General features: G+C 51.0%; 1 protein-coding gene and 1 pseudogene across 1 annotated transcript; both read left to right on the top strand.

Annotated features, from left to right (window-relative positions):
* The window catches only part of LOC116807532 (uncharacterized), a 1,256,502-nt pseudogene that overhangs the window by 1,041,103 nt on the left and 202,004 nt on the right, over positions 1-13,395 (top strand).
* On the top strand, positions 100-10,168 carry LOC140681528 (hydrocephalus-inducing protein-like). The gene is made up of 9 exons (XM_072921420.1): positions 100-356; positions 2,252-2,319; positions 3,752-3,974; positions 5,535-5,697; positions 6,189-6,287; positions 6,997-7,200; positions 8,042-8,170; positions 9,032-9,085; positions 10,109-10,168. Exons 1-9 carry the CDS (start codon positions 100-102, stop codon positions 10,166-10,168), a joined length of 1,257 nt encoding a protein of 418 aa, XP_072777521.1.

The following is a 13,395-nucleotide window of genomic DNA, read 5'->3' on the forward strand; positions in this document are numbered from 1 at the left end:
TCCAACTGAGATGGACAAAAATTCTCCAACAGTGTAAAGTTAGAAAGTGCATGTTTATTGCATCATTAGACAATAACTCATGAGAAGGGAAGATTCCACATGTATTTGCATTTTGCTTTCTTGCTGCTGCAGGTGCAGCTGGTTAACCTAGGAGCTATTGATGCTCCCTTCACCTATATATCCTCACATGCAAACGTGGGCTTCTGCTTCAAGTTTGCACCCAAGGAAGGCATCATTGCACCAGGCGGGACCCAGACGATCCAGGTCTCCTTCAGTGCCACCGTGCTGGGGACATTTGAGGAAGAATTCCAGTTCAGTGTGGCTGGATCTCCTAGGCCTGCAATCCTGACTATCAAGTAAGGACTGTGGGAGCTTGGTGGGCACATCTGTGGCTGTCTCTGGGACATCTCCCTCATTTTGGGGCTGAGCAGAGAAAAAAGGTTTTTCCTGAGGTTTTGATCTCTGCTTTGATCCTGGAATTGCCTTAGTGTGAGGATGCCTCCTGCCCTGTGTGGGTACCTGGGAGCTGGCACTATCCTCCCTGCAGGGATCTCCCTCTGCCTTGGGCCATGGCAGGCAGTGGGATGGATCAGCTTTGGGCAGTAGCTGCTCTGGGATGTCCCCCTGAACAGCCAGCAAGGCCCCCAGGGCTTTGGAGGTGGGCCAGCCTGGGTGATTCTGCACCAGCAGCAGTGTTTGTAAAAATTCCCATTAATAATCCATCCCAGATGGGCAGCAGCAGCCTCAGCTCACCTCTCACAGCCATGCTGTGGGGCACGAGCCGTGCTCTCAGCTCCTGTGCAGAGAGTGCCCTGGGAGCTCCTTTCCACAGCCAGGAGACGGCTGATGTGGGACACAGGGAAGTGTGCAGCAGGAACTGTCCCAAGGACAGGGGTGTCATCCCGTGGGCTGGTGCCATGGCAAGAGAGAATCCTGGCCCAGCAGAAGGGAGAAGGGCTGAAAACAGGGGAGGCAGAGCTCATTTCTCAGCACCGCAGCAGCATGAGGGCTTGTCCCTGCTAGCCTGAGCCATGTGCTGCTAGGATCGTGTAGGGTAAGCAGGAGAGCTGATGCTGGCTGCTCTGGAGCTGTGGAGCTGGGAGCTGCTGTTGGGAGGCACTGGGTCAAGGCAGTGAAGGAATGAAAGCAAACTGCAGTCGATTATACCAATGAGATAAGGGAGATGGGTTAAAAAGAACAAGAAAGTTACTACTTAGCAAGAGAAAAGTTGTGAGTAGGTCTGCCCATAGTAGAGAAACAAGTATGCTGGCTTTGTTTTTAGAGGAAAAGTGCTGTTTTTTTACTTTGGAAATCAAGAGGGAACATTTCACCATCAAATAATTGTTTCTGCTCTGTCCCTCCCCCGAACTGCTCATGGGATGTTATTGCATAAGCAGCTTTGTCCTTGAGCAAGGGCAGGTGTCTCTTGTTGGGAGGTGTAGAGCAGAGCCAGTGGCAGTCCTGGGAATACAACAGAAGGCACAGCTGGTCCTTGATTTTTAACCAAAGGGCAGAGTGGGCATCGATTGGCATCAGCCATGAAATAAACTCATGATGTTGTGCAGCTTCAAGTGCTGATTTCAGTGGATGTTGTGGCTTTTGGAGCCTGTGTGCTGAGTTTAAGGACAGGTGAGGTGGTGTGCTAGATTCAGGACACCCCTGTTTGGTTGTTTAAGCTATTGCTGTTGGCTGTGCCAGCTGGTGCACTGGTGACAAGCTGGTCCTTTCCTCCAGGATTCATCTGTCCACTGTGTAGAACTGTTGCTGCTCTTTTCAGAGGGTGTTTGGGGCTCCCTTGGCTTCATGTCTCAAAACTCTGTAATGATTGTGTGGGTCAAAATCTCCTGAGAAAGCTCCTCCATGGGAGCAGCAGTTGCAGCTAGGGAGTAGCAAAGCAGGAAAGGTTACAGAAGTTTGTGGGGACACCTTTATGTCCATCACGTTACAGATGGGGAAACTGAGGCACAGAGCCATGTCTGGGTGTGTGTTCAGGGTCCTTCATGGGACCACCAGCAACCAGGGGGCTTTTCCTGCCTGCCCTGTGCCCAAAGCCCCGTCAGTGGCTGTTGGCCGCTGGCCACTTGGCTTTAGCTGCCTCCTGTCCGCAGGGGCACTGTGCTGAGCATGTGGCGGGGTGTTGATTTCAAACCTGCCCTGACACCAGGTTTTACACCCCCGAGCCACGACAGCCAGACCTCTGCTTTAATTCCCTTTAACCAAGCCATCTCCTCCTCTGTCCTCGCCACGGCAGGGGCAGTGTCACCGCACCGACTTCACTCTCGGACACCATTAAGCTCAACTTGGAGGACATCTCCTCTGGTGAGTGTTCCCTGGGCTGGGACACAGCGTGGGGGATCTGTGCCTTCCAAAACGGAGCACTGGAACATAAAAGCATCCCTCAGTCATGGTCTGCCACAGCAGCCTCTTCAGGGTGTGAACTCCAGGGCTGCCGGGTGTGAGATTGAATAGAACCAATAGAATAGAAATACAGTATTTTTGCCACTGTGAGATCAAATAGAACCAAAGAATAGAAAGTCAGTATTTTTGCCACTGTGAGATTGAATAGAACCAATAGAATAGAAAGACAGTATTTTTGCCACTGTGAGATCAAATAGAACCAAGGAAAAAAAAGTCAGTATTTTCTGGTGTCCCTGTCCTGGTTTAAAAGGCAGATATCTGCCAAGGGAGGCGGGAATCTTCCTGGAATGGAAAGATGACCCCTTCCCTCCAAATTATTATACCTTTGAAATTACGGGGCTTCCAGGCAAAAATATGGGAAAGGGAATAACAATTCTTTACTGGAATATATCGGCACAAACAACAACACAGTAACAGAAGTTTCCACGGGAGGGAGGGAGGGAGGGAGGGAGGGAGGGAGGGAGGGAGGGAGGGAGGGAGGGAGGGAGGGAGGAAGGAAGGAAGGAAGGAAGGAAGGAAGGAAGGAAGGAAGGAAGGAAGGAAGGAAGGAAGGAAGGAAGGAAGGAAGGAAGGAAGGAAGGAAGGAAGGAAGGAAGGAAGGAAGGAAGGAAGGAAGGAAGGAAGGAAGGAAGGAAGGAAGGAAGGAAGGAAGGAAGGAAGGAAGGAAGGAAGGAAGGAAGGAAGGAAGGAAGGAAGGAAGGAAGGAAGGAAGGAAGGAAGGAAGGAAGGAAGGAAGGAAGGAAGGAAGGAAGGAAGGAAGGAAGGAAGGAAGGAAGGAAGGAAGGAAGGAAGGAAGGAAGGAAGGAAGCTTTCTTGAGCTGCTTCTTCCCCACCCTTATCACTGCTGAGGCACTTGTTAAGTTGCCTTTTGAATAAATGAAACAAGAAAGGCAACAGTAATCACAGTGACCAGAATGGGTGTGAACTCATGTCACTCACTGTTTATGTATTTTGAATACAATGGGAGTGTTGGCAGACTTAACAGGGACTTTTGCAGCTTGAATTTTCAGAGTAAATGCTCGGTCTGGGTGCACACTCGTCCCTGAGAGATAACTGGTGCTGGTTTGAGGCGGGCGAGGGAGCTCCTCCCCATCAGAGAGAGAGAAGCTTGCAGTGTTCAGCAGGGCTAGGAGTGGGCATTTTCAAGGCTGCAGTCTGGAATCAGTGTCAAAGGGAACTAAGTGACAATTAATTCCTCGTGCAGCTTCTCAGTGAGCTGTAGTTCAAATAATAAAGAACTAAACTCCAATCACACTTTCATCCTACCAGGATATTCACACCAGGAGTCATGCCATGATTGGTGCCTAAATGGACATTTGTGTCCTTTTCCTAGGCTCTCCCAACACCAAGACCTGTTGCCTCACTGACACCTCCCCGGTGTTCCATGACGGCCTTTGGAGAAAAAACTGCTTCCCAAACCTGCAAATCCAGCCCAGCACGCTGGAGTTCGTGGGTGGCACTGAAGAAGTGCGCTCTCTGGAGATGACCAACTGCAGCCCTCTTCTCGCCAAGTACCACTGGTCACTCTGTTCGGACAGCCAGGCGGACAAGCTGGGGTATGTGCACCTTTGCCCTCTCCTTGGAGCTCTTCTTCCTGGTGCCCTGTTTGTACTTGGCAAAGAACAAAGCTGTTGGCCTAGGATCTGACAGACTGCTTCTGGCTTTCCTTGTTCAAATAACACTGACCAGCTGTGGTCAGCCTGGATGCTCCGAGAAAAGGTTTTCCACCAATTTGGTGCTGCCTAGCCCCCATAGGGGTTTCCCCTGGGAAGGAAAGCTGGGGTGAAAGCTGCTTTCTCAGACCTCTGTGGCCTGAGGCAATGTCACCTTGATGAAGGGCTCCTAGTGCCAGCTGCACAGTGCTGCTGGAGCCCCTTCTGGCCCCTCTGCTTTGGGATGGGTCCTCTCTGCAGGAGCTGCTCTCTGCTCCTTGCCTTCCTCCCTTGTACTGTGCTGCAGGATGCCCAGAAAGTCCCAACACCAGAGAAAAGCTACCTGGTTCCTGGGCTGATGCTGAATGTCTGTTAGCTTCCCTTTTCTTCTTTGCTGAGACAACTCCTTTAGTGCCAGGATGATTTCCCTCCCAGGGGTCAGCTTTCAGCAGACACCTTGGATCTTCACTCCCTTTTTTTGTGACCCGTTACTCGTTTTGACTTTTCCCCTGCAACATGTCCCTGGTGGGTTTTGTCCTGTTTGACAGCAGGACTTGTTCATCACATCATCTCATATCCCTGCCTCGCTCAGAGTTTCTGCTTTAGAGTGAAAAATGTCGTTGTCTGGGCAACTGGGAAGTTGCTTCAAACCATTCATGAAAACTAAAGACAGTGGAATAGATGATTAGGGATCTTTTGGGGGTTATGACGAGACTGCCCCTCACCCAGAAATTAAACCCAGCCTTAGGTAGCAAGCTACAAAGCTCAAGGCAGTGATTCCTTGGGGAGCAGGTCATTACAGGCCCTGAATGCCTGTCTGGGGATGGAGCATCCAGGTCGTGTTTGACTGTGTGGGGAGCACTTGCAGCTCAGCAGGGTGACAGGCAGGCACGGCTCGACTGTGTCCCTCGCGTGGCATTAGAAACACGAGCAGAGTTACCCTAGGCACCTGCTTCAATTTAAAATGGGGAAAGTGACCTGAGTCACCTGGGAGTGTTGGAAAATATCAACCAAACCCCCCCAACACTGTCAGGGAATCATTCCTGATAAATACCTGGTGGAGCTGCAGAGTTTCTGGCACTGGGCACTGGGGCTTGCTGGGCTGGCTCCTCACTGGCCGGGTCTGCCCCTCGGTGCCTCAAACCCCACCTTTCTGCTTGCCTTCTGTGTCTTTCCCTCTCCCACTTCTTGCATCCCCACAAGCTGTTAATCCCTGTCCTCTGTAGGTGCTCAATGCAAGCAGTTGCAGCTGCTGCACTGCTGCTGCCTGGGCGTCATCCCTGGGCTGCCTTTAGAACAGACCTGCTCCAGCCTGGATTGGGAAGGGCTGGATCAGACCATTTCTCAGTTCAGCACTCCAGCACCCACCCAGGGGCTGCATCCTGAGCAGGAGCTGCTCGTGCAGGTGTCCCTCCCTCCTCCCTCCCACTGCAGGTCCCTGTTCACATTTCTGTTGTTTTCCAGGTATAAGCTTAACCCACCTAAATTCAAACCCCAACCACCAAAGGAGCAAAGAACCTCCCGTTTGGATTGCTCAGCATACAGAAGGAGATTCAGGATTAGAAAGGAGGAGGTAGACAGTGCCCTGAAAGAAGCACGGGATTTTGCCCAATCTTTAGGAACAGAGGTAGATTGTTTTTGTACACACACTGCTTGTGTTGTCTCCCCAGCTTGCCACTGACAAGTCACGCTCGTGCTGACCTCCCTTTTTGCTGCCCTGCTGTCCTGTGCCCCTGTGGGTTGGGCAGCACGGCCCGTGGCTGGGTATGGGGTGCGTGGGAGGGAGAAACAGGAGAGTTTTCCTTGGAGAAGCTCACTCAGATCCTACAGACCTGTGCTGAGTGTGGGATTTTTGGGCCTGGTTTTCTTCACAATGTAAGATGGGACTTTTATCTGCATCATCATGGTAAGAGCTCCAGCTTCCGTCCCAGAGCAAGCTGTGATGAGTCCTGATCTCCATGTACCCTTTTCCCAGCCCAGCCAGACTACCTATTTCCAGGTGTCTGCTCTCACCCGAGAGCTGGTATTGCACTGGTGGCCCTGAAGTTATCTTACAAACCGAGATTTTGCAAAGTGGCTGTCTCTTCCTCCTGGCATAGAAAATGACTTGTTTTTCAGGTGCCACCACAAACTCCTGGACCCCCTCACCTGCCACTGGAGCTGGCAGGAATCACGTCCTCCGTGGATGCACCTCACACTCCCCTCGAAGCGGAGAAGGTAAGAGGGAATCTGTCTCACTTGCCCATTGCCAGCGTGGCAAGCAGGGCTGTAGCTCCCAGTCCCACTGGTGGCCCCCAGCACTGCCCACAGAGGGGCCTCACGTCCCTCCAGGCCCATACAAAGTGCTGCTGAACCAACTGGGTGTTGGCGGGGCCGTGCAGGACATGCTGTAGGGCTGCCCAAGGACGCTGTGCAGCACCTATGGAGGGCATTGCTCCCCCTGGACCTCGTCAGCTGGTCCATAGGAAATTTTTGCAGGAGCTTTTGCTGTAGCACCTGGAGAAAGCAGGCTACAAATCAGAGAGAAGGGGGGAAAAGCCTCAGGAGTCAGATGAGCGGGGCTGGAGTCCTTCCCTGAGCTCCCTGAGCTCCAAGAGCTCTCACTCTGAGTCTCCTCCTTTTCTAAAAGCAGTAAGAAATGCTTTTTAAAGGCATGTTGTGCATCAGAGAGAATTTCTACTGCCAGAAGACATCCCAGTTCACTTTAATGTAGTGTATTAATTAGCGCATTGATCCGTGAGTATGGGAGAAGATTTTCCCCATGGTCCCTCCGCTGGTCAGTGGCATGGATGCAGAATGAGGTTAGGGTGATTTTGGCTGTGTTTGGGAAATAGGCCCCTCCAGGTCCAGCTGCACTTTGCTCCAAGATGCTCTTCTGCACCCATTTCCATGCTCAACACCTCAATCTCTCCTGTCCTCCATCCAGGCTTTCAGTATCCTGCCGCTGTCAGGTGTGCTGCAGCCAGGAGAGAGCCAGCAGGTCTCCTTCACCTTCTCTGGCCGCCGTGACATCCTCGGCAGCGTGAAGGCGCTGTGCTGTCTGGAGGGAGGCCCCACCTACGAGGTGGAGCTGATCAGCTCACGCCTCAGCTACTCCCTGAGCTGCTGGGAGATCAACTGTGGCCCTCAGGTACCACACACAGCCCCTGGCACGGCTCCTTGCCCTGGAACCACGGCCAGCGGGTTCCTGCCCACCTCGGCCCAGGGCTCCCTGCCCTCCCCAGCCCCTTTGTTGGCTCTGGGGCTTGGAAGTACAACCTTTGAGGGACACATCTGGCATCAAACCTGGTTTAAAATAGCCATCTCCAAAAATGTAGGGAGTGCCTCTTTTTCTGGGTACCTAAGACTGCCTCCTGGGGCAGGCAGGGTCCCAGTGGGGATGCCCTGGGGGTCATGTCCCTGAGGCATCCCTCTGCTGATCCATGCCTAAAGCATGACCTCCAAGGAGATGCTCGTCTAGAGCTCCTGCTTAATCCACAAATAATCAAGGGAAGAAGTTGCACTTCCAGTCGCTAGAGTTGGAGAGACTGTCCTAGAATAATCCCCACTTTCCAGCTGAAAGCCCACGGATATTTCCAGCTGCTGGCCCTGTCTGTGTTGCCCTGTGTGACTCCCTTGTTGCATGTGTGTTGCTTGACAATAGTTGCATGCCTTTTCTCCTGCAATGCCTCAGTGCTGTCTCTGTTTCTCCTGGCTGTTGGTGACCCCTCAGAGTGCAGAGGGCCTGTGTCCCCCGGTTCATTTATTGCTGGCCCTCACAGGGTTGTTACCACACCTCTGTGTGCTGCCAGAGCTCCCTGGTCCTGCGCAGGTGCCCTGTGCCTGGGGGTTCCCCAGGTTCCCAAGTGCCCTTATCTCCTGCCTGGTCCCTGCTCCCACGATGTGTCTGCTTCCAAGCCCAGGAGAGAGGAAGGAGATTCCCAGCAGCAGGCCTGGGTCTGTAACTTCCCGCTCCTGTGCCTTCTCTCCAGATATTTAATGAAATTGGTCACAGCACGGTCACCCTGGAGAACACTGGCAGGACTGAGTTCACCTGGGTGCTGAAGCCTAACGCTCATGACCAGCGTCTGCCTGGTGTGTTCCTGGTCAATCCCACCACTGTAAGTAGCACAAGTGACGGACCCCAGCCCTGTGCCAGGTGGCCCAGGAGAGCGTTGAAGGGAAAAAGGAGGGGGAGAAAGGGGGAAAAATGTCAGAGGGGAAAACCCAAACCCGGCCATGAGAGAGAGAGAGAGAGAGCTGTGAGCAATTTCTGATAGGGGTAGAGAAGGTCAAACAAGGGCGCTCCTGATAGAGTCTCCACAGCCTTGGCTGGTGGGTGGCTCTGCTGTCAGAGGCAGAAACCAGCAGGAGGCATGAATGTGTTGGTCACTGTCCTGTCCTGCTGTCAGGGGAGTAGAGGAGAATTCTTTTTGGTAGATTTCTCCGATGAAAATAAGGCACAAATACAGGAAGTACTGTATCTGAAAACTGTTTGTTGATAAACAGAGGGTATGGTCCCGACCAGAAGGGGATAGAAAAGAGAGCAGAGAGAGAAAATGAGAAACGGAGAAAGTACCAGAGGACAGGGACAGAGCATTACTGCTGCAACCCTGGGACGCTCCGTCGGCGTCCTGCTGGGCAGGTGGAGCAAGTGTGCTGCCAGCTGCACGGTGAAAAACACGTTCCCTCTCCTGTGAACTTGTAAAAAGTTTAATAAAGGACAATAGGAGACAAAGAGCACAGAGCAAAGGTTATAACAGCCGGGTGCATCTTGGCACTCAGCCAGGAGCACACTGTCACCTTCGGGGATACCCCTTAAGTGCCTTTTCCATTACATCAGCCTGTTGCATATTCATAGACTCTTTTGCATAGTAAACTTTTTCCCTAAACTAGTTTACATGTTCTAAGAATTGCTTAGCATGGCTCCTCCTTGGATCTGCCCTTTTTGGAGCGTGCCTATTCCTTGGCTGCGGTTTTAGTCCTTTTTTGTCATCATCTTCACTTTTGGCCCCAGCCCAGGCTGCCTTCAGACGGTGAGTGCTGATGGTTGGCAGAGCTATACAGTGTCTTCTTCATATGTTCACTGGATGCCATCCTATGCAAGCAGGCACTTTAACCCAAGCACATTATATCAGCTATTTCACTCAGCTTAATTAACAACAGAAATAAAAATGATATCTTTATAACTAAGTTACTTTAACACGACACATATGAGATCAATGTTCATGTTTTTCATGGAGACAGCAGAGCACCAGTTTGCCCTGGCGAGAGGGGAAGCGGCGACAGCAGGGTAGACAGACAGGGAAGAAATGGCTCTGTAGGGAGCCAGGCCCTCCAGGTGCTCCCAGCCCAACAAAAACCCCAAAAATGGCAGGGAAAAACTGGCAGTGCTTTTATATGCTAAGATTCCTCCTGTCATAGATACATATTATAACATTGGCTTTTCGCAAATGTTAATATCAAAGCAATGTGACTCCCCTGTGCAGGAAATGCTCTGAGTCTATGTTGTAGAAGGCTGAATAATTGCTTTATTATATCATCTTATAATATATTGTACTAGAACTATATCATACTAAAAAATACTGAAGAAAAACCTGTGACTGTCTGCAGATAGTCCAGCTTTGACCCAATTGGCCAATCAATCCAAACAGCCATCACCGGTGTCTAATTAACAAATCCCTCCTCAGTAAACAATCTCCATAACACATTCCACATGTGCAAACAACAGGAGCAGCGAACAGAGAGAAGAATTGTTTTCTTTGAGCTTTCTCACTGCGTCTCACAACTTCCCAGGAAAAATCCTGGGAGAGAGAATCATGCCTCTCTCTGTTCAGAGAATTGAATCCACATATAAAATGTGGATTTTATATGTGTGGTGTTAAAATAACTTTGTTATAAAGATACAGTTTGTATTTCTGCTGCTGGTTAAGCTTAGACATGGCAGTGAAATAGCCATGCTCGTGTTAAAATGCCTGCTTGGATGGGATAACACCCAGTGAACACAGGATGAGGACACCTGAACAGATCTGCCAACCATCAGCACTCACTGTCTGCAGGCAGTGAGGACCAAGGCCCAAACTGGAAGCGATAAAGAGAAGGAGCCAAAACCCAGCTAAGAAACACACATGCCCTAAAAAGGCAGAACCAAGGAGGGGCCATGTAGAATGGTTCCTGGAATGTGTAATCTAGTTTATGGAAATACATAAGGACTATGAATATGCAACAGCCTGGTGTAATGGAAAAGGTATTTAAGGGGTGTCCCGAAGGTAACAGCGTGCTCCTGGCTGAGTGCCAAGATGCACCCGGCCCTAACAATCTTTGCTGTGGTCTTTGTCTCCTATTGCCCTTTATTAAACTTCTTACATTTTCACAGGAGAGTGAACATGTTTTTCACACTCCCATAACTCAGCCCTTTCAGGAAGACTTGGTCAGGCAGGCAAAGTTTTCTTGGGCTTCGGGGTCTGCCCTCCTCCGAGGGGGAGGTCGCTGGCAGCCCCCAGACACGGAGCCTGCCTGCATTGTCTGCCACCAACCTCCTTTACGTGTGGGATGAGTTAGGGCTCCCAGCACGTGGACAGCCCATATTGTAGTTTTTCACCCCATGTCAGAAAATGGATTTATAGCCTATGCTGAGGCATGACTAAAAATCTAATTGGTTCCTCACAGTCACTCTGGGGACCCTGACGGCTGAGATCTCAGGCTGTGCTGGCACTGGAGCGTTTCTGAGGGTCACCTTAGCCAGGGCGTGATCACACAGGACATTGTCCTTGGCCCTGCCTCCCCACTGCCAGCTAAGCACCACTTCCATGTCCCTTATTAGGCTTGCTGCTCCCTGCCTTCTCCAGCCCTGCTGCTGTGCATCAGCTTTGTGGGGCAGTGAGGGGGCCAGGGAGCGGGGCTGGAAGAGCAGGGAGAAAGATTAGCAGCATCCCACCACTGCCCAAGCCTCTCAGTCCTGCCTGGATGTCTTTGAGCCGAAGCAGCGCTCCTGCCTTTGTCCCTCCTTGACGTGGGAAGCAATTTGCTTTCCCATTTCTGCATGCCTGAATCCTCCAAGGGACGAGAGGAGCTGCTGGCCCTGCTGAGAGCAGGGGCTTCCCTTCCCCAGCGGCAGCAGAAGAAGTTTTTTTTTGTTGAGGCAGGCTCTTGCTGGCAGAGGGCAAAGCCTGTTAGCATCAGGGCTGTGCTCGCATCAGGCTGTGCTGGGGCTGCAGCCTTGTGAGCCCCGGGGAGGACACACGGTGCCCTTTTGGGTACAGGGAAGGTAGAAGGTGTGAGAAACAAAGGCCACTCCTCAGTTAAAATTAAAAAAAAGTTATTAAGAGACAATCGGGGACAAAGTCAATAAAGCAGAAGTAACAGTGCTGGGTGCTTAGCTGCAGCCACAGGCACACCAGTCAACCCAGCAACACCCCTTATCTCCCCTGGGTATTGCATCAGCCTAATACATATTTACAAATGGTTAGATATATTCAAAAATTTTAACATAGTTCCTCCTCCGTACCACCTTTTTGGAGCATGTGCAGTTGTCCTAGTGGTGGTCATTTGTTACTTTTCAACATATTCAACAGGTTTCCATTGCTTCACTATTAAATGTTCAATTTAATATTATATATATGTTATAAATTAATATATTTATATGTGTATGTTATATACTTTTTATATCTTATAAATTAATATATAAGTGTAATATTAATGGTATAATTTAACATTATATAAATGTTAAATGTTAATATTACAACAACTCTTCACCAACATTAGTATCACAACACAACATTTGCATTAAAAGAACTCTAAACTTTAGCAAAACTTTTTTTACAGAAGTCAACATTATAAACCACATTGTATTTAAGAGTTGTGAAAGCCAACACTGTAATATATTTATCCCGAAGGTGGTGTGGTCCGATGGTTTATTCCAGATGAGAGTCTGTCAGCTCAGCCTGTCTGTCCCCTGATCCCCCATCAAACACTCTGATGCATTCCCTCCCTCTTCTCCTGTCCCTGCAGGGCTCCATTGCACCTGGCGAGAAGCAAGAACTGGAATTCTCTTACATGCCGGGAATACCAGGAGCTTTCACCAGGATTTACCAGCTTAAAGTGGATGACCTGGACCCAAAAAATATCCTCCTGAAAGGAGAAGCGTGCTGTCCCTTGATCAGCGTGAACCTGCCCTGGAACACCACAGGTGGGCACGGCCTGTCTGCCCCCAGGAAGGGCCGCTCTGGTTTTGTTCCCCACCGTAAGCCCATGGGGCAGCTCATGCCAACCCCCACCGAGCCTGGAGGCCTGCAGCACTCCCAGGCCAACTCAAGCCCCCCTGGTTGCTTCATGAATCTTGAGCAGAGGATGCCATGTGGGCTTTGTCCCAGGAGCCATCCTGCAGATCTTGCCAGCACATCTGGCAGGGTCCTGAAGGATGGTGGCGAGAGTGAAGGGCTTGGGAAAGCTGTAGGAGAGGCTGGCAGGGCTTCTGGCAGGGTTGGATTTGTGTGACATTGCCGAGGATGAGATGCTCCTCGGTGGGGAGGGAGAGAACGTGAGGATTCAGCGAGGAGCAGCAGCATTCACTTCCCATAGTGGGCTTGAGGGATTTCTTTCTGGAAGAAACCAGTGTTGGGAGGCAGGGACTTCCCAGCTGAAATGGGACTGGCACTTTGCTCACACTTCTCTTTGCGGACGTTTTCTTCCTTCAGAAAATGAAAAACATGAGAAGCTACTGAAAGAGACTGTAAAACCCCTGCAACAGTACAGTCAGAGGAATAAATCAAAAGTTGTTCAGAAGACTCAGAGCCTGAAGTCTCAGACTCTGAAAACTCAGACTCCAAAGACTCAGACCTCGGAGACTCGGGATGCGAAGCCTCAGGACCTGAAGCCCCGTTTGCTTGGCTCTGACATGGTAGGAAGAACAGCTGCAGCCCCGTTTGGCACATGCCACCTTCTCCGTGTCACCTGAGCCCCTTGCAGCCCACAGCAGCTCCCCAGTGCCCTGATGGCACCTGGGACCTCCCTGCCCACCTACAACCTTGTGTCACCTCAGCATTGCCCCTAGGGCTGCCACTCTGGTCATGGTCTCTTCTGGGGCTGCATCAACTTCCCGGCTACCCCAGGGAGAGGTCCTGAAGGCCATGCTCCAGGGATGGAGTTGATGGTGCTTTGAAGGAGATGCAGGTCATTGCTGGGGAGTTTGTTGGTCCCAACCCAAGCCCTGCCAGAGTTACAGACCTTAACAGCAGCTGCCTGATTGTGCCCTGGGGCTGTGCTGGTGGTGCTCATCTCCAAGAGGCACCAGCTTGGTCCTGGTTCCCTTTCAAGACAGTTTTTGTCCAAGCTGCCGTGGTACTGG

This window comes from Taeniopygia guttata, chromosome 37 (genome assembly GCF_048771995.1).
Source record: "Taeniopygia guttata chromosome 37, bTaeGut7.mat, whole genome shotgun sequence".
NCBI classification, from domain to species: domain Eukaryota; kingdom Metazoa; phylum Chordata; class Aves; order Passeriformes; family Estrildidae; genus Taeniopygia; species Taeniopygia guttata.

What these genes read in the sequence shown, in the direction of transcription:
- LOC140681528 (XM_072921420.1), top strand. Translation starts at nt 100, where the DNA reads ATGTATTTGCATTTTGCTTTCTTGCTGCTGCAGGTGCAGCTGGTTAAC. An exon ending in CCCAATCTTTAGGAACAGAG is followed by an intron (nt 5,698 to 6,188) that starts GTAGATTGTTTT and finishes CTTGTTTTTCAG; the next exon opens with GTGCCACCACAAACTCCTGG. An exon ending in TCCTGGTCAATCCCACCACT is followed by an intron (nt 8,171 to 9,031) that starts GTAAGTAGCACA and finishes CTGCGGTTTTAG; the next exon opens with TCCTTTTTTGTCATCATCTT.